Source organism: Globicephala melas, chromosome 1, assembly GCF_963455315.2.
Source record: "Globicephala melas chromosome 1, mGloMel1.2, whole genome shotgun sequence".
In the NCBI taxonomy this organism is placed as follows: domain Eukaryota; kingdom Metazoa; phylum Chordata; class Mammalia; order Artiodactyla; family Delphinidae; genus Globicephala; species Globicephala melas.
This window is the reverse complement of record NC_083314.1, coordinates 185,972,548-185,991,994: the sequence shown is the minus strand read 5'-3', so window position 1 is coordinate 185,991,994 and position 19,447 is coordinate 185,972,548. Positions and strand designations below refer to the sequence as shown.

Here is a 19,447-nt window from a genome sequence, read left to right as displayed (position 1 = left end):
GAGCTGCCACCCTGTGCAGGAGGAGGGGCCTGGGGCTGGCGGCATCCCTGATGTTGGGCACAAAGAAGAAACACTGAGGCCCTGTGCCGGGCAGCCGGCAGCCCCAAATGTCAGCCCTGATGTCAGTCGCGGGCCAGAGGTGTCAGGGCCCGGTGCTGCCGCTGTGCTCGCAAGTCGTAAATACCGCCTAAGTGGCTCCTGTCACCTCGCCGCAGCCTTGCTTCCATCTGCAGCGGAGCCTAAGGTGATTAATGGGAATTATCATTAACGCTGATCAGAGCCGTTTGGCGGAGGCTGGGGGGGAGGAAGTGCCCTTTGTGGGGCTGCGGAGGCCGCTCTGAAGGGGGAGTGCACGCGTGGGGTGCACACGGGCACTGTGCACACGCACTCACATGCTCACACGTGCACACACGTGCACACACATGCACACACGCACTGTACACATGCAATGGAAAGCACACACGTGCACTGTGCACACGCACTCACATGCTCACACGTGCACTCATGTGCACACACATGCACATGCACACATGTACCATACACATGCAATGGAATGCACGTGCGTGCACACACGCACTGTACACATGCAATGGAACGCACATGCGTGCACTGTGCACACACACTCACATGCTCACACGTGCACTCACATGCACACATGCACCATACACACGCACTCGAATGCACACACATGCACACGTCCTCTGTACACCGCACTCGAATGCACACGCACACGCAGGACCGGGCCCCGGGGCTGGCTAGTGGAAGGTGGTCTGGCGGATGGGGTGGAGCCAGTCAGTGTTAAGAACAGCCCTTGCCTTTCGTGAAAGGTGGGCTCCAGTGAGGCCGGAGCGCCAACCGCCAGGAGCACAGGCCTGGCACGGCACAGCTCAGCCTGGCTGAAGCGCACTCTCCCTCCGTCACCAGGCGTGCTCACGACTTAACATGCTTGGCAGCAGAGCACAGACTAGACGGGCCCGGCCAAAATGGGAACAGATGCCGGAGGACGCAGGGCCGTGGCCATGCCTTGGCTCGGGGTGCGGTGCGGGGGGACCCTCTGTGGGTTCCGTCTTCTCCGTCCGTCGGCACACAGCCTGGACCCCTGCGCTCGGCCCACTCACACCCCGTCACACTGGGGCCGCCTTCTTCCCGCCTGTCTCCGAGGAAGTGGCCGAAGGGGCTGTGCAGCGGGCTTCCCTGCCCTCCGCATCCTCGCTCGGCGGGCCGAGTGGCTTAAAGATACAAAGTGTCCTTTTATTGGAAATATCAATTCAGAAAGGGGCTAGTAGTAAGCTGAGAATATTTGGATAAACTTGACAGCCCTTAGGACTAAAAAAGACCTTTTGTTCCCTCCAAGAAAAAGGCTGTCGCACCACCCCGGGCTCCCTGGAGCCGGTCCAGAAAAAACTGAGGTCGGAGCAGAAAAGTGATTAGGGCGTCTCGTGAAAGATCTTTACTCTAGGTCAAATGTTTATTATTATTTAGTTTATTTTTTTATTAGAATGTGCGGTTACCATCCTGTTGCATAATATCAGGCTGTAAGTGTGTCTTCGAACACCCAGTCGGGTCCAGCCCAGCCTCCCGGGGCACAAAGGGGACTTTGTGGTGAGGGGGAGGGGAGTGCGGGGTGGCACCGGCGTGTTTTATTTTGCTCTGCTTTGTTTTCGAGATGTCGACCCGTTTAAGAAGGAGCAAGCATCTCTGGTGTTTGCCCGTCGATGAGCAGAGGGGTCCCTGCGGCTTGGGGATCTAGCCGTCGTGGGGGTGGGAGGTCGCCTCTCCCTTTCCAGTGGCAGGAGGTTGTGCGTGTGCATTGCACGGCGGGGCGTGATTTGGGCAGGTCTCCACCGGCAGAGAAGGCAAGCTGTTGCCAGGAGGGTGGGGACACGGGAGAAGCTCCTTTTCGGCTGACCACCAGCCTGGCTCACCAACAGCCACGTGGCTTTTTGGGACACGCAGGTACCTGACGGGGCCACCAGCCCGGCACCTCCCTGAGAGCTGCGCCCACGTGTCCGTCGCCCAGAAACTCGCATGCAGCCCTGCGGCGCCCTGGTCTTGGGTCCGTGTCTCCACTTACGGGCTCTCCAAAGAGACTGCTTACTTTCCGAGGTTCCCGTGAACGGACGGCCCTCCAGAAGCCGCGCGAGATGAAGATCCAACCTAATTTGATCCTCTTCTACCCAAATACACGAAAATGAGAAAAGCTTGTCCCATTCAAGTCGCTGGAGGAGAAAGGGCCAACCTCAAGTGAGAGGGGCCTTGGCAAAGTGGGAGAGACACACCCCCACCCCCAAAATGAAACCCAGTTACTGTCTGCAAGGGAGCTGGTCATGAAAGCAGCCTAGCGTCTGAGGTCCATGTGATCCAGAAATTTCTCCCCCAGCCTCTACAGAAAACCCTCGCGTGGTGGATTTTCTCCCCAGCCATCGTGCAGGGACCCGGTCCTGGGTGTGGGACTCAGAGCTGCCTCTGTGAGGGGTCACACCCACGTGTCTTGGGGCCACAGCAACAGTGGACCCGGCAAAGCAACCAGTCACCCTGAGCTGCATCTCCACGTGCCACCACCGCCTGCCCCGCCCTCCCCAAGGTGCAGCTGGCAGAGACCCGGACCTGGCAGAGTGTGCCTTTCCCAGAGATGGCGTCCAAGGGGTCACAGCCCAGGACCCCAGGCAGGACCTGCCGCCCAGCTCTGCCAGGATGAGCCCCTGAGTCCTCAGTCACAAAGGCAATGCATAAGCAACGCATCTGACGCCCTCTCAGCCCCCGCAGGCTGTTGTGCAGGACACCCCAAGGATCAGGCCCCTCTGTGAATATGAGTCTAAAGAAAATCACCTGATGCTATAGCCTGGGGCCCTCCCAGCGGGAGATGCATTTTCAAATACACCTTGGTCCTTGTACTGTACCAGCGAGAAGCCAAATTCCAAAGGCGTCTGCTCCAGCTTCATATATCAGCTATTGCCTGTGCCTCTAAGGACCCCCTCAAGCTTTAAGGAGACGGTGTCTTCAGGGAGAGTTTCCACCGTGGACTATATACATGAATGTAAAATATTGACAGAAGTGGAAGCAGTCACGCATTTTAAAGTAATTACATTTACGAACTTATTTTTCGTAATTCATGGTTGATAGGACAAAGAATTAGTGGAGTAGGAAGTGAGTGTACTTATTTTAAATGTTTTGATTCTGTTATATTTTTCATTACTTTTTTACAAATTAAATTAGGCATTAAATAGGAAAAAAAACACACGTCTTCAAAAAAAAAAAAACACTTGGGAAAGAATCAAAGTGATTATTTTTCCTTAAAAGATAATTTTAAAATAGTCATCATTTGGAGAGGAAGACTAAACAAAAAGAATTTAAAATAAAAGTAAAGGAATGTATGTTTAGAGAGTGAGAGGTGAAGGAAAAGGGGGTTGAGGGACATTTTCCATCTGACATCCCTAAGGGCTGACTCTCCTCACAGAGGCACGGAAGCTTCTAGAAAAGAGCCCAGGCCCTGACAGAGGGGAAGAGCCGTGTGCCACTTAGGGAAACCACCAGCTCGGTGAGCATTCTCAACCTCCCAGGGATGGCTGAGGACCGCCTGCCTGCCCAGAGCGGCCCCAAACCTTGCCGCGTGGGGCTGGAGGCCAGTCACCACGTGGGGCAGCTCTGGCAGAGTCTCCAGGACATAGTTCCCAGCTCAGAAGTCACACCAAAGACCAGGTCTGCAGCACGTCCATCCGGAGGAAGTCTGGGGGGTCTCGGCCCCTGGAGACTCTGTGATCTTCAAGCTCTGGGTGCCTGCGGCTGGCTAGGAAGGCTTCAGAGGAAACCCTTCTGTACCCACAGCCGTTCTGACCGTCTGTGCGGGAGCCAGAGATCCAGGAAGCCAAGATGCAAAGGAGACCACCAACCGCCCCTCCCCCAGAGACAGAGCCCCCGCCGCCTCCACCCTGGGGAAGAAGGGAACCGTCTCTGCACGCAAGCAGCCCCTCATCTTGAGGGAGCTCCAATCCGGTCACCCGGGAGGTGTCCCGACTCAGGACAGCAGCCGGGCGAGCCACGCTGCTTTAATTAAGCAAAGCGGGGTGTTCCCTTTTCCCATGGGTTTTATTCACGTCCTGACAACATCAATAGCAACAGATCTGCCAGAATAAGTCCTATGAAGCTCACCCAAAGGAGGAAAGAAAATGTGTCCTCCCATCCTTCGCCTTTTCCAAAGAGAAAAATACAATAGCAGAACCCACAAAGAAAGACCCGATTTAAATGTTCCGAGGCTCTTACACACCCCCATTTAAATTCCGGGTAATCGGCGGCATTGTGCTGCCTCTGAAGAGGCTGTGGGGCTGGTGCTGCTGTTCAGAACCATTTGTGTCATATAAATGCTGGTGATTAGATTTTTAATAAACCGTTTCAATTCTATTTCCTGGGCTTGAATAGATGTTTGCACTTGACTGGTGTGGACTTGAAAGGGGTCCAGGTAATATCATTGTGGGGGACATACTCTTAATTCCTTTAATATATTTCGTCAAAGGTGACTGGCTGTAGGAACTGGCTGGAACACGGGGAGAGAAGGAGAGCGATTGAATTTAATTGGTTCCATTTGTCATTCAAGACTGACTTTGCCTCACCTCTGCCTATGAATCATTTTCAAACTTGCTGGTCAGACCCAACATGCCCACAGCTTGGGAAGGAAGCCGGCTTTGGGTTCCCAGGACAACATCTCAGGCTGAGCTCACATCCAAGAGCAGGCCTGGCGTGAGACTCAGGGTCCATCAGTGAGCAACCTGATGACCTCTGGCCAGGATGACAGCTCCCGAGAACGGAGGAATCCAGAGGGAGACGACAGGATCCAGAAAAGTGGCATTGGGCTTCCCAGGTGGCGCAGTGGTTGAGAATCTGCCTGCCAATGCAGGGGACATGGGTTCGAGCCCTGGTCTGGGAAGATCCCACATGCCGTGGAGCAACTAGACCCGTGAGCCACAACTACTGAGCCTGCGCATCTGGAGCACGTGCTCCGCAGCAAGAGAGGCCGAGATAGTGAGAGGCCCGCGCACCGCGATGAAGAGTGGCCCCCGCTTGCCGCAACTAGAGAAAGCCCTTGCACAGAAACGAAGACCCAATACAGCCAAAAAATAAATTAATAAATTAATTAATTAATTAAAAAAAAAGTGGCATCACAACCCCAGACTCTTAACACTCCACGTCCAAGGTGCTGGGAGGGTTGAGGGCAAGAGAAAGAATGAGCCCACTGGGTTACAGTTCCAGGACCCCGGGACCCCTCCCCACTCAGCCACTAGGTGACAGCTGGATCCTAGGAAGTGGGGCGATTACAACCAACTGTGCAGAGAGAAACGCGCCTCCTCTCTCTGTGAAGCCAAAACCAAGGCCCAGGCCCCGGCCAGCGCTCTCACATGTGGCGCCCGGGTGCTGGGGGAGGAAACCAGAGCTGGCCTCTAGCCAGGCATTCAGACGCCGTCCGCACCAGGATCTCTTCCCGTGGCCATTTTTGTCCATCAGAGAGCAACGAGCAATGCTCGTGATGGGGCTTAGATTCGTCCCATTGAGACTGGAACTATTTGCAGGAGCTGATTTCAAAACATGAGGCCTGATACAGAGGCGATGAGTCACGGAGCTTCTCCAGACTGACGTGTCCCCCAGAGAAGGAAGAAGGATGGGCCCAGAGGGACTGAGTCAGTGGCAGGGGAGGCACTAAATATAACCCTGCTGGATGCGTCCTGGCCACCGCCAGACATTCTACGAGCACCTACTGTGTGCCAGGTCCCACGGGGTGCTGAGATGGACAAGCCAGCCTGGCCTCTGTCCTGGAAAGAGGATGTTGCCACAGTGACTTCGGGGGAAAATTACACTGCAACACTGTGCACAGGAGAAAAACACTGTAACACTGGATCCAGGAAAAATTGCAACTGATTTCCAGAGAGGGAGAGCGACTAAAAGGAGGGTTTGTATGTCCTTCAGCAGAATCCGTGGGAGAATGAGAAGGAAAAGGGTCCGGAATGCGACAAGGGGATGTGAGGAAAGAAAGACCCTTGGGCAAAGCCCTATGGAATATTGGGGGAAGTTCTCCGTTTTCTTGAGGCACCTACTCATTATTTGTCACCCAAACATTTATTGAGCACCCACTGTAGCCTGGCCATGGGAATCGGCCAGATGAAACCTTCGAAGCCCTCATCATTCAGGGGAAGAGAAAGAAATTATGTGGACAGGACAACCACCGTCTACCATCATCCTTACTGTGATGGGGCAGGGGCAGTGAGAGCCCCTCAGAGGGTCCCACCCCAATGTATGGGATCAGTGCAGTCCTCTTGGGAGAGGTGTTCCTGTGTTGTGCCACCTTTACAACTCTTGGTAGAATGTATCCTTATATCTCACCTTGGGAGTTGGAGAAAGCCAGAAGTGTCTGGGCAGGTTGGGGGAATTCTGTGCCTCATCCATCTATCCATCCACCCAACCAACCATCCATTAATCCATCCACTCATCCATCCATCCATCCAACCATCCATCCACCCATCCATCCATCCCGCCATCCATCATCCACCCATCTACCATCCATCCATCCAACCACCCATCCAACCATTCATCCATCCAACCATGCAACCATTCATCCATCCCTCCATCCATCCAACCATCTGCTCATCTATCCATCCATCAATCTATCCATCCAATCATCCAACCATCCATCCATCCATCATCCACTTATCCATCCATCCAACCATTCATCTATCCATCCATCCATCCATCCATCGACCAACCATCCATCTATCCATCCATCCATCCATCCATCCAACCAACCATTCATCCATCCATCCAAGCATCCACTCATACATCCACCACCCATCCTTCCATGGACTTGTTCAGTGAGCCCTGTGTGAACACTTGTCCTTGGTGAGGCTCTAGGGAAGCTTCAGTTGCTCTTGGCCACCATCCTCAGGAAGAACAGAGGTGAGAAGGGGAGGACCGGCCAGGATACGTGGTCCCCACAGGTCATAAAAGGGGCAAGACAGGCAGCCAGTGCACAGTGTCCAGCTGATCTGCTCCTTTCCAGCTGTGCAACATTAGCCCAGTTCCTTCACTCCTCTGTGCTCAGTTTCCTCATCTACAAATGTGGCTACAACAGAGGCTCCCCATCGGGCGGGGGGAGCATCTAGGGACCCGGGAATGAGACCCAGCAGCAGCCAGCAGTGAGGCAACGTCAGCAGTCTGTAGTGGCCTCCTCCTGACCAAGGTGGGGTGGAAAGAGCCCCAGGGCAGGCTCTGCACGTCACTGCCCTCCAGAGAACAAGAGGATGTCTAAGAGGAAGACAGGGGGAAGACTGAGCCTTCCTCCGCCCAAATGTGTCTGCTTCTCTGAGGGCTGCATCTGGACGTCACTCCTAGGTGCAGCCTGTGTTGGCTGTTGTCCACGGTGACGGGGTCGTCTGAGACAGTCTGAGGGTCACAAGGCCCTGGGCTGAGGTCGTGGGCCCGAGGGAGCAGAATCCCAGCCAAGGGGCAGAGAGGTGGGTGAGGAAGCCCAGGGCATCCTAGGTGGGCTCCTCAGCCTGGCGTTCGGCTCCCACGCTTGGGGCTTCTGTCCGGCTAAGAGAAGTTGCGGGCAGCCCCCTACGTCTGGCCTCAGGGAGCACGCGTGCTCTCTTTGGAAAGTCCCACCCCTCGATCTACAGCAGGCAAGCCATTGTGGGAATTCCTCCTGCACCTGCTAGGGGGCGGGGCGGGGGGTGCCCCGTCACAAGCTCTGCAGTTTGTCACCATCAATGTGACCAGAAAAAGGTTATGAATGTGACACCTCCCGGGGGCCTCGCATTAACTCAACGACAGAGAAACCGCTTCCTGTGGGCAGCCCCCGGGCTCCCGCCTCGGCCCTCGCAGGGATGCTGCCACAAACCTTTGGTTTGGGGTGTTTGGGCTTTTTTTTTTCCAGTCTTTTTTATGATCAAGAAACAAACACAAGTGTGTCACTTCAGAATGTCACAGCTGAGTCTGCGCTTATGTGCAGAATTTAGGCTCAGAGACTTCTGCTCCGGACCCAAATTCCAATCAGATGAGGGTTTGAAAATGTGTTTGGGCTGTTAGCGATTTAGCCATGGCAGCCCGGGGGCGGCGCAGGCCTGCAGCCTGCGGTGAGGCCAGGACCTTGCTAGCTGGGGGGACTTTACAAGCCGGGCCAGGATTTGGGGAGGCTTCTCTGCACCAATAGCCTTCACCTGTCCAAACCATCCCGGTGTTGGCACGTGGATGGCGTCTCATGATTCTGCCCTTTCCTGAGTATCAAACTCTCTGGTCAGCGCCCAGGTCCAGCCGTTGTTGGCTGGACCAGATGTGGACATTTTCATCCCGCAAGAAGCAGAACCCCTTTGAGGCTAGAGCTGGGCCAGGCTGGGCCGTCTGTGCCGGTGTTTGTTGGGAGCCCCTGCTGCATGGTTGCACAGGGGCCTCCATAAGACATTCGTGGGTCCCCCACTGCAGTGCCAGGGCAGGGGGACAGAGAGGGGCAGGGTTTGCACCTGTATTACTTGGGGATGGAAACTTCTGCAAGAACCCATCTGGCAGGGAGCTGCCCTGGCGACACCAGCCACCTCCTCAAGGTTGAGTAAAAGGGAGGCCAGGGATCTGGGACCAGGTCTGGGGTCCGCAGTTGTTTGTCCTCCTTGGCAGGTCCAGGTTCAGCCTGAAATTCTTGCTTTGACCCTGATGTCCACACAGCGACTGAAATCCCATCTCAGTGCTTGTGAGAAATGCCGCAGAAAGGCCACAGAAGTCTTGTGCCACCATCTGCTACCAGCATTATGCTGAAGGTGGAGCCTCTGGGCAAAAGTGCCCTCTGGGGGTGGCCGAAGCTGCCCGCCACCCCACTGAGAGAGGGGCCGGGGGCTTCCGCCCAGCAGCCCGCGGCTCGGCCTCTGGCTTGGGTCTGCGAGGAGGGCCCCCTCCTGCTGGGGGCTGAGGCCGGGCCCAGGCTCTCTGCAGGGACCAGGGGCTTTCTCTTCGGGGGACACCCCAAGAACCTCCGACTATGATGCAATAGCCCCACACACAGGTGGGCTGAGGGATTCTCTTTTTTTAAGTTAATTTTGATTGGAGTATACCTGACTTACAGTGTGGTGTTAGCTTCTCCTGTACAGCAAAGTGAGTCAGTTACACATACACACGTATCCACGCTTTTTTAGATTCTGTTCCCGTGCAGGTCATTACAGAGTATTGAGTAGAGTTCCCTGTGCTCTACAGTAGGTCCTTATTAATTATCTATTTTATTTAGAGCCATGTGTAACTGTCAATCCCAATTTCCCAATTTATCCCTCCCCCCACCTTTCCCCCCGGTAACCATAAGATTGTTTTCTACATCTGTGACTCTATTTCTGTTTTGTAAGTAAGTTCATTTGTACCATTTTTTTAGATTCCGCATGTAAGCGATATCATATGATATTTGTCTTTCTCTGTCTGACTTACTTCACTCAGTGTGACAATCTCTAGGTCCATCCATGTCGCTGCAAATGGCATGATTTCATTCTTCTTATGGCCGAGTAATATTCCATTGTGCATACGTGCCACATCTTCTTTATCCATTCCTCCGTCAACGGGCACTCGGGTTGCCTCTACGTCCTGGGTATTGTAAGTAGTGCTTCTGTGAACATTGAGGGCAGAGGGATTCTTGAAGCAGGAGGCACAGGGTAGAGCCTGTTTGCTGGGGGCCTTCTCCTACTCACTGCCAGGGCTGGTTTGTCTCTCGGGGGCCCCGGGCAGCCCACGGAAGATTCCCGACTGGCCAGGAGTCTGGGCTTCTTACCTACGCAGCAGACCCAGGAAGAGGCCCTGCTTCTGACCAGCACCCTCTTCATCCTGTAGTGGGCACAGCCAGCTCCCAACCTGGCACATTTCTGAAGAGCAGATGAGCAGGTACAGACAGCCAGGGAAGCAGCAGATGCCCACAGCCATCGTGGCCACAAATATGTCCCCGCAGCACACGTGCCCTTGAAGCCGGCAGAGCTGTGGGAATGGGGCTCTGTTCAGGGTGTCTTCAAGGAGCTATCAAGAGCAAACCAAGTGTTCCTTATGGTGTGCTCTCCCTGCAGGGAGCCGCAGGCCTCCACGCAGCTGGAAAGCAGGGAAAAGGCTTTCCAGTTCCAAAGGGGAAACTGAGGCTGGAGCCCAGAAAATCCCCACGTTGTCAGATTCGGAATTCATAATGTCAGGGCTGGAAAGGCACCTATGGTCAGAGGTCCGGTCTCCCTTTGGAGCACCCTGGAGAGATGGCCCTTGAATCCCCACAGTGACGGGGCGCTCATCCCTTTGCAAGGCTTCTCACCCACCCCACAGGCTGCCGATAGGGACGTCTCAGCTGCTGGTCCTGAGGTTTCATCAGACCCCTCTGGTTGCCGATCGCCCTGAGGGGTTTCTGTGTCTGAGCGAGTTTCTCACTCATTTATTTCCCTGCAGACTTCAGGGCACTAGTTTCAATCACCAGTTGGCCCGTTTATTTCTGATGGGTCAGGGCTACGGCCCACGGCCGATGAGACACAGCCTGCCGACTTGCCGTGATGGACGGGACAGGCTGGGAGGAAGCCGAGCCCCCAGACACCCGACTCGGGCCAGGAGCAGGGCTGTGCTCAGCCACACCAGGGGCCAGGGGCCCTCGGAACAGCCCACAGAGCCCCGCCTTCACCAAAGCCTCTCTTCTTGTCCCCTGGGTGCTGCTGGCGAGATCAGGCACGTTAAGTCCTGCTCCAGCCCAGGCGATGCACAGAGCAGACCAAACCTCTCCGCTTTGCCGCCTTCTCACCCTCTGGTTTTCTGCAAACTGCACAGACGCTGCTGGGAGAGCTGGCCCCTCATGTGCAGCCCCTGGCCTGAGGAGGAAAAGAAGGAAAAGGGAGAAGTAAAATAAGAATCCGATGGAAGGGGAGGAGGGGCCGATGGAGATGGGGAGGAGGAAGAGGAAAGTCCAGCGGCCGTGAGCTCTGCTTCCTGGGCTCCAGGCTGGGCCCCCAGGGCCGTGCACCCCGGGAAGGCAGCAGCATCAAATATCTGGGTGTTTTGTGGGAGATGGTCTGTGAAGCCCAGGGAGCGCCGGGGCACCTGGCTGTCAGGATTTTGAGGGGAGAGGGTCTGAGAACCCCGGAGGTGTTTATATAGCACTTGGGTGTGTAAGTGATTTCTGGTCTGACCTTTGAAGGCATCTGTGGCCCCCGAACACATAGAGTGTGGTTTCTGAGGTCTGGCTCTAAGCTGAGAGATTCTGCCCATCGCTAACATGAGTGAATTCCCCCAGGCTGTCAGGCACCCAGCTCCCTCTGCAGAATCCCCATCCTGGGCTGTGCTCTTGGGTCCCTGAGACTGAGGGACCCCGGCCCTTATCCCCCCACAATGCCCTGGAACTGTCCCACGGAGATCACGGTCAGCAGGGGTGTCCTAGGAACCCCAGCGGCTCCTTTGGGCACAAGTCCCATGGACACTGGCTCTCTCTACCCACCCCCCGCCGTGAGCTTCAGAGTCAGACTGGCCTCCATCTTGGAGGAACAGTGTCCATGAGTTCTTCCTCGAAGCAGCCCCCTCCCTCCCTCCCCCTCCCTCCCCCTCCCTCTCCCTCCCCTCCCTCCCCCTCCCTCCCTCCCCCTCCCTCCCCCCTCCCTCCCCTCCCTCCCTCCCCCTCCCTCCCTCCCCCTCCCCCTCCCCCTCCCTCCCCCTCCCTCCCCCCTCCCCTCCCTCCCCTCCCTCCCTCCCCCTCCCCCTCCCTCCCCCTCCCTCCCCTCCCTCCCTCCCCCTCCCTCCCTCTCCCCTCCCTCCCCCTCCCTCCCCCTCCCTCCCCCTCCCCCTCCCTCCCCCTCCCTCCCTCCCCCTCCCTCCCCTCCCTCCCTCCCCCTCCCTCCCTCTCCCCTCCCTCCCCCTCCCTCCCCCTCCCCCTCCCTCCCCCTCCCTCCCTCCCCCTCCCTCCCCTCCCTCCCTCCCCCTCCCTCCCTCTCCCCTCCCTCCCCCTCCCTCCCCCTCCCTCCCCCTCCCTCCCCCCTCCTCCCTCCTTCTCCCCCTCCTTCCTCCCCCACCCCTGACCTTCCTCTCAGCCTGAGCAGGTGGGGCCCCATGACCCTCCTACCAGGACTCCTGTCTGCTGGGCAGCCGTGCGACTGCTCCCCACTGGCCACATTTCTCCCTGGTGCTTGTTCATGTCACCACCAGCCCCATAATGAGAGTCAGGACAGAGGATTTACGAGCTCATCCAGGCTCCGCATCTGCACCCAGCAGAGGTGTTTCCAGAAGGCCTCCCCCCCACCGCCTTCCATCACAAGAGTGGACTTTCTGTTCCAGCTGCTCGTGGACGCCATAAGTCTTGGCGTGTGTGTGCGTGTGCGTGTGTGTGTGTGTCTGTGTTATGCACGTGCGGGTGCATGTGGGCAGGACAGCCCCACACGGCTTGGCGGCTGAGCTCGTGGCTCTGGATCAGCTTAAAGAAGGGGTCAGGGTGAGAAGGATGAGATCTGCCCCCTGGGTCCTCCCCGAGCTGGAAGCGGACGCGAGGCCCAGGCCTCCATGGAGCTGAGCTGCAGAGGCAGGACACGCGGCCGAGGGACCGGCCTCCCAGGCCCGTTCCTTCCCGCCCGCTCGGAACCCATTAGGCGGCTGACGACAGATGTGTTGGCATTCCCGCCGGCACGCACACCCCAGATGGCCGGAGGCTGGCCACGCCCATTAAACGTGAGAGAGCAGCCCAGCAGCGAGCCCACAAATTCGAGGTGCAGGAAACCTCAAATGATGCGCAAAAACAATTGTCAAGGTGAAGAGTTTTCTATGCCTTTGCTTCACAGCTAGGCCTTTCTGGTGGGGGCGATTTATGAGCTGGGGAAGCTGGTGGGGGGACGAGGCGTGGAAAGGCCTGGAAGGCCGAGTGGGGGAGAGCGGGCAGGAGGGCAGCTTCCTCTGGAGGCTCCGGGACGCCCAAGGCTCAGCCCCAAACTGCCCAGAGCCAAGCTTTGGATGCGATGAGGCAGAGGGGCCGGACCTCAGATCTGCAGAGAGACCCAGCCCCGAGGCCATGGCAGCCTCCAGGCCACTGCCTGCTAACGTTGACCTAGGCGATTGGTTAGGGGGCAACTGGGCCAACTCTTTCCTTCCGTCACACCCTCCCTGGTGCATGCCTTGTGCAGAAGCAGAACCGAGCTCGCAGCCTGGGGCGGGGGCTCTGCCGTCACCTGTACCTGCTCCGTCCACTTCTACCTGTATTGGCCTCCTGGGGCACGGCTCTGAGCACAGACCAAACCAGGCCTCAGGCCCTGCTGAGCTGGGCAGAGAGTGACATGACCCGTCCTTATGGGCCCTGGAAAGTCTCATTCCAAGAGAGGCGGGAGGGGGGACCTGTGACGGCCCGGGGCTGCTTTCTGGATCCCAGGGCGTGCTGAGTCCTGTGGGTCCTGGAGCCGGGATGCAGACCCTCTCTCTGGTCCTCGATCCGGCTCAGACAGCATGTGGGGGCCCTGGGCTGGGCCCAGCCCTGCTCCTGGAGCCTCCCTCTCATGTCCTGAAAATGCGCAATGACAGCCGCTGCCTGGGAGGTCCGCAGTGATGAAGAAGGGGCAGTGCTGGTACCAAGAGAGGCCTGAGCCCACACGGCTCATGGCGTGAGCACCCCAGAGGGCCCAGCTTGGCCACGGCGGAGACCCTGGAGAGAAGGCCAGAGACAGAAGGAAAGGAGGCCAGAGAGAGACAAACGTCGCTCCCATTCCTCCCCTTCTGTAATCAGAAACGGCATGGCCCGTCCACACCCCAAACAAGAAGCCAAGCCTGCGGCACCCTGTCCACCTGGCCCGAGGCCCAGGCCCAGGGCCGCTCCTGGGAGTGTTTCTCTGATCTGAGGCAGAAAAGCAGCAGCTTCCAGGCCGGGCTTCTGCCTGCGCCCCCCGCCCCCGCCCCCTGGCCCGGCTCCATCACCCAGGTACGCCCCAGTGTGCCCCACAGGGCTGGACTCTCTACACAGAGACGGGAGAGAGACGTGGTCCTGGCATCAGGGTGAGCCCCACTGCCCAACCTGGCCCCGCATCGCTGGTTCAGGGCCCCAAGACCAGGGCTTCCTGTGCCTTCCCTGGAGGAAAGGTCAGCCGTTCCCTGCTACCTCTCAGAGGGAGAGTTTTAGTCTCTTTGGGTGGAAGGCATTAACCAAGGCCTCCTCTGTCGCCCCAGAAAGCCAGCCAGGGCGGCCATGAGGGAGAAGGGGCCCCCGGACCTTCAGGGACCTTCAGGAAGTAAGTGGCACCCTGCGGTGGTCCAGATGGTCGGGGCTGGGGGACCAGGTCCTCCGGGTTGAGGAGGAGGGGCGTTTCCCAGGAGGGGCTGCTCACCAGAGAGAAGACACCCCCTGGAGCTGGGCAGCGGGGCCCTGGAGGAGTTCTTGCCTCTGAATTTTGGGCCCTGCACCCCAAGAAGGATGGCCACATGGCCAGAGGCCCCAGAGCAGTGTCCGTGCAGGTTAGCCACCGGCCGTGTCCACGTTCAGACGCGCTTGAGAGGCCCAGAGCTGTTTGCTGAACGAGGGCCGTGTCCAGATACCTGCAGGGCTGTCACGTGGAGGAGAGAGAGGCCTGCTCCCAGAGGGCCGAGCAGGGGCGCTCAGGAGGGAGGGCCCGGCCATGCAGAAGCTACTCTCCGTGAGGCAGTGCTGCCATGGTGGGTCTGTGCGTGTGCCCACAGGTGTGCCAGCAGAAGTGTGGATTTGCTCCTAGGTCAGGCAGGGCTTGGGTGTGGGGCTGGGGGATGAGCCTGGGGTCTTCCAGCCGCCCTGCAGTGTCGCAGAATCTACCGGAACTGAGAGGCAACGGGCCATGCCTGCATCCGGCCTCCCGCGCTTTTCTGGCCAACCCCACACATCCTTTGAGAACCACGGGGTCAAGCACGCTCTCTGGGGGGGACGGGAGATGCGGGGGGGCCCTGCGCTGGTTGTGACGGCTCACAGCATCACTGACCGTCTCTGCTAGTCCAGACTGGACCATGGGTGGGGGGAGGAGACCGAGAGACACAGGCAAAGAGACAGAGACAGAGAGACTGGCAGCCGCCCGCCTACACCCACCTGTGAAGACGCTGGGTGGGAGGCAGAGGGATGGGGTGGGGGGTCCCTGGGTCTTAGCCAGCCACAGCCCCTCTCCCTCCCTGTGATGCAGCCAGGTGGCCGGGGGCCTTGCCAAGTGACGGGGCCACTACCCACAGCTTTGCTTGGTGGGTCTCTCTTGCGGGTTTCCTGCACTGGGGGTGGGAGGTAAGAGAAGGGGCCCGTGAGAGGCGTGACGTCAGGAGAGGGGCCTCTCCCGTGTGGCCTGCCCCCCACAAGCCCACAGCGGCCTCCCGATGGGGCCCAGAGCGGCCGTGTCCCTTCACCCCTGGCAGCCAAGGACCAGAGGCTGGGCCGGGCAGCCTCCCTGTGGCCACACTGGCCCAGGCGCTCTTTCAGAATTAGGGCCGTTTGGTTGAAGTCCCCAAAATGGAGAATCGTCAGAACGGAGGTCTGTGGGCTCACAGCCCCTTCCAGTCAGCTTGGCGGCCCCTCAGAGACTCGTCATGACAGGAGGGGCTGCCGTGGGCTCCGGGGCCCGTGGGGCTTGGAGGCACAGTGTGACTAGAGGTGGGTTCTAGGCCCTCCCACAGCAAGGCGGCTGCTTCCCCAAACCTCACTGACTCACAGGCCATGCGGGACCCTGGGCCATGTAGAAGGTGTCCGTGGGCGTTTGGGAGGCGCCTGAGCCGTTTACAGAGCATCTGGTTCTCTGGCCAGAAGGGCTTCTCCAGGCCTCAGGGGCAGCCTCCCTCCGTTCTCGGGCCCTTACCTGTTCATCAGGCGGCACTGGGGAGACCTCCCAGGGGAACAGGGGCCGTGCGCCTGGGGTCGGCCTCCTCTGTTTGTGCTAAGACATGTCCCTACCCCCTGCCCTGACTTCACTGAGTCCTTCTGACACCCTGTTCGCATCACCCCTACCCACCTAGGTGCCCCTGCCCACCTGGACACTCCCGACCACCTGGACACAGACTTGCAGCCCTCAGTGTGGCGGTGGCCTCAGCCCCTCCCTCCTTCCCTCCCAGCCTCCCAGCTCAGCTGCCCAGGAAGCTTGCCCACGATGCCACTAGCCTCCACGGCTCTGGATTCGGGGCCCTGAGCAGGCACTGATCAGAGCAGGTGGGAGGGACTGTGCCTGCAGCGTCCACCTCGGCGCCCGGCGGCTTTGGGGCATCCCCCTCTCAGCAGGGACAGCAGTCAGGTCGGTCTTCTGGGAAACGACCTGCTCAGAGGTGCGCACGCCGGAGAAGCCCCGGGCCTCTGCCTGTCAGAAGGGCGTTCAGAAAACAAGAGCAAAGTACCTGAGGCCAGTCGGGCCCGTGGGGCCTCTGCCGGCTGGGCTTCTGCAAACACCAGCGTCAGATGGAAACTTCCACTTTTAAGAAAACCAAATGATGTTCCTTCTTGCAGGGTGACGTGCACACTGCTGTGAGCGTGCACGCTGGCACACGCACACTCACAGGTGCACACGCGTCGAGATTCGCCCGCAGCCACAACCCGACCACAACGTCACCTTCGAGACCGCTCACCCCCAGCCCACCCCAGTGCTCTCAGCAGAGGGCTCTGCCCTCGGACACTGCGGCCTCTGCTTTCTCACATGTGGGGCCGCTTGCTGGGGAGTTTTCACAAGGCCGTCGGCACTTTTACTTACGGCTGTGCCAGGGCAACGATCTGCTCGGTGAGAATAGACAGGGCAGTCCCTACCTCTGCGTCGGGCTCCCTCCCGGAGATGCCTGGGCGTCGGTGGGCTTGGTGGGCTGAGGGCCTGGCTGATGCCCGGAGGGTCGGCTGATGTCCAGAGGCTGGCCTGCCTTCCTACTCTGCACCCAAACAGCGGACTCTCTTGCTGGGCAAACGTAGAGTGTGTTGGCTGTAGCGCACAGGATGCCTCTGACCTTTCTTGGTTTTCTTTCTTGCCGGGCAGATCTCCGAAGACCTGGGCAGTGGGAAGTTCTGCGTGGACGCTACTCAGGCCGGGGCCGGCAGCTGGCTCAAGTACATCCGCGTGGCGTGCTCCTGTGACGACCAGAACCTCACCATGTGTCAGATCAACGAGCAGGTGGGTCCGGGCGCGCATAGAGCCTCGGCCTTGGGGCCCTGGCACCGGCAGGGAGGGGAGTGGAGCCGCCGAGGTGAAGGGTTAGCCACATGTCTACCAAGCCCGTCCTGCAGCGGGGGGCTATCCGACACTCAGCCAGCGCTGAGTTTCCGGGAACCCAGCGACACCCCCGGATGCTCCATCAGAGCCTTTGCTCCGGGGCTGATGGGGCTTGAGGCTTATGGGAAGACACATGGCCGGGAGCGGGCGGGTCTGAAACTTCAGGGTCCACATTCCGACAAATGCCAGCCCCGTGAGAGAAGTAGAGAAGTAGAGAACCCTGTCCTTGAGAATCGTGTCTAAGTGGCTGTTTATCCAAGCTGCCCGGAAGGGTCCGCACTGGCTGTCTGGAAGGCTGAGGTGAGGCCCCAGCTGCCCAGAGCCGCCAAGAATAGCTGTGGCAGCCCAGCCAGCCTGCGGAGGGACTAGCCCTGTTTGGGCACAAAATCCTGGCCCTGCTGGGAGCCAACTGATATCTTTCCTGAGCTGCGTGGTCCCGACTTCAGCCCAGGCCCCACCAGGGCCAAGGGATGCTTTGGCTTCTGCTGCCAGCCCCCAAGAGGCCGAAGACCCCTCTCGGCACGCTGGACCCTTCCCACTGCTCCACGTCTGTGCCGGCCCGGGGCTGCAGGCATCCAGTATCAGGAACCAATCAGGACAGAAGATGCTGCGGGAGTTTCCACCACAAAGGAACCTTAGTCCTTTAACGTCTTTACTTACAACTTTGCAAGTGGCCCCCAGAGACCCTGCTCAGAGCCAGGCCCCTCAGGCCACGCTTTCACTGGGTCCCCAGGGTACGGCTTCCTCGAGATGCCCGGGGGCCCAGCCGCTTCCCTCAGAGGAGTCTGCTTTCGCCTCTGTCTTGGGGTTTCGCGTGAGATTTCATTTGCAGAAAGGATTCCATTGCTTTAAAAAAGGTTTGTGGAGACCACATAACAGGGGGTGCAGCTTCGAGTCGCCAGTGCAAACCTCTAAAAGCCGTTTGAGGCTCTTCGACTCTAGAGAGACAGTTTTGCATAAAGAAATGCAGACAGCACACACCCAGGAGGCCCCGGGACCCGCGTGAGCTGCCGAGCACCCCGCCCTCATCTGCTCAGCCCCGTCTCCGGCCATGGGGCTCAGCCTTGACCAAGCAGCCCTCCCTCCACTGACACGATCTGGCGATGCTCCAATCCACCTCTGCTACTGAGAGGTCTACAGCTTCCACTGAGAACCCAACATTTTGAAAAAAAGGGTTTTTTTAATTGCAAAATATATTGAGGAAATAAAGAAAAAGATAATCATAAAAATTAAAAAGAAAAGACACTTCCCCCTTCCAGATGAACGTGAAATGTGAGTGAAGGAGAATCAGGGTTAAGGCACGTGGGAAGATGGTCCTTCCGTTGTCTGTCTTTGCAAAGAACATGTGTCCTTGGTCGTGTGTCTGGGAGCCGAGGGGCAGGAAAAAGATACCAGGAGGCCGGGGCCAGGACTGCACTTTTGTGAGATGCAGCATAAAATAATGAAGGATCCAAATTTTTTTTTTAAAAAAGAAATGTTTGGTAGGTGCCTTTATGTGGCAAGCTTTTGAAAATGCAGAAAATGCAGCCTAGCGTCTTCTCAAAGAGAAGCCTGTCTTCCGACATCTTTGTTTTATTATTAATGTTTCAGGTTGGCTTTTATTTCAGCTCCACGCAGGGTCCAAATGGAATTAACTACTTGGCAGCAAACTCTTTCCTTCTTCAGGACCAGTGGACAGGAGTACCCTAGACTCATGGGTTCCCTTTCATTTAACCGCACTTTTATACCCCAGTGCTTTACCAAGCTCCATCCTACGTTCGGAACCATACCTGGCTCGAGTACTTAAACCCAACGTAACGTCAAAACTTCATCCTCGCCTGCTGATGCTTCTAGCAGCCTAAAACTGGGGGATTTATGATCCCCATCTTAGTTCACAGGCTCGGAGAGGACTCTGGTGCCTATTTAAGCAAAAACAACAATGAAATGGCCTGGGGACTTCCCTGGTGGCGCAGTGGTTAAGAATCCGCCTGCTAGTGCAGGGAACACGGGTTCGAGTCCTGGTCCGGGAAGATCCCACATGCCGTGGAGCAACTAGGCCCGTGCGCCACAACTACTGAGCCCACGCTCTAGAGCCTGCGAGCCACAACAACTGAGCCCGCATGCCACAACTACTGAAGCCCGTGCGCCTAGAGCCCATGCTCCGCAACAAGGAAGCCGCCGCGATGAAGAGTAGCCCCCGTTCGCTGTAACTAGAGGAAGCCCGCGCGGAGCAACGAAGACCTGACGCAGCCAAAAATAAATAACAATAAATAAATCTATAAAAAAAA

General features: G+C 57.9%; 1 protein-coding gene across 1 annotated transcript in view; it reads left to right on the top strand.

The window, feature by feature from the left end:
- PRDM16 (PR/SET domain 16) overlaps positions 1-19,447 on the top strand; it is a 322,309-nt gene that overhangs the window by 257,314 nt on the left and 45,548 nt on the right. The window contains exon 4 of the mRNA XM_060284012.1: positions 16,947-17,081. Within this exon, the coding sequence (XP_060139995.1) occupies positions 16,947-17,081 (135 nt within the window). The remainder of the gene's footprint in view (positions 1-16,946; positions 17,082-19,447) is intronic.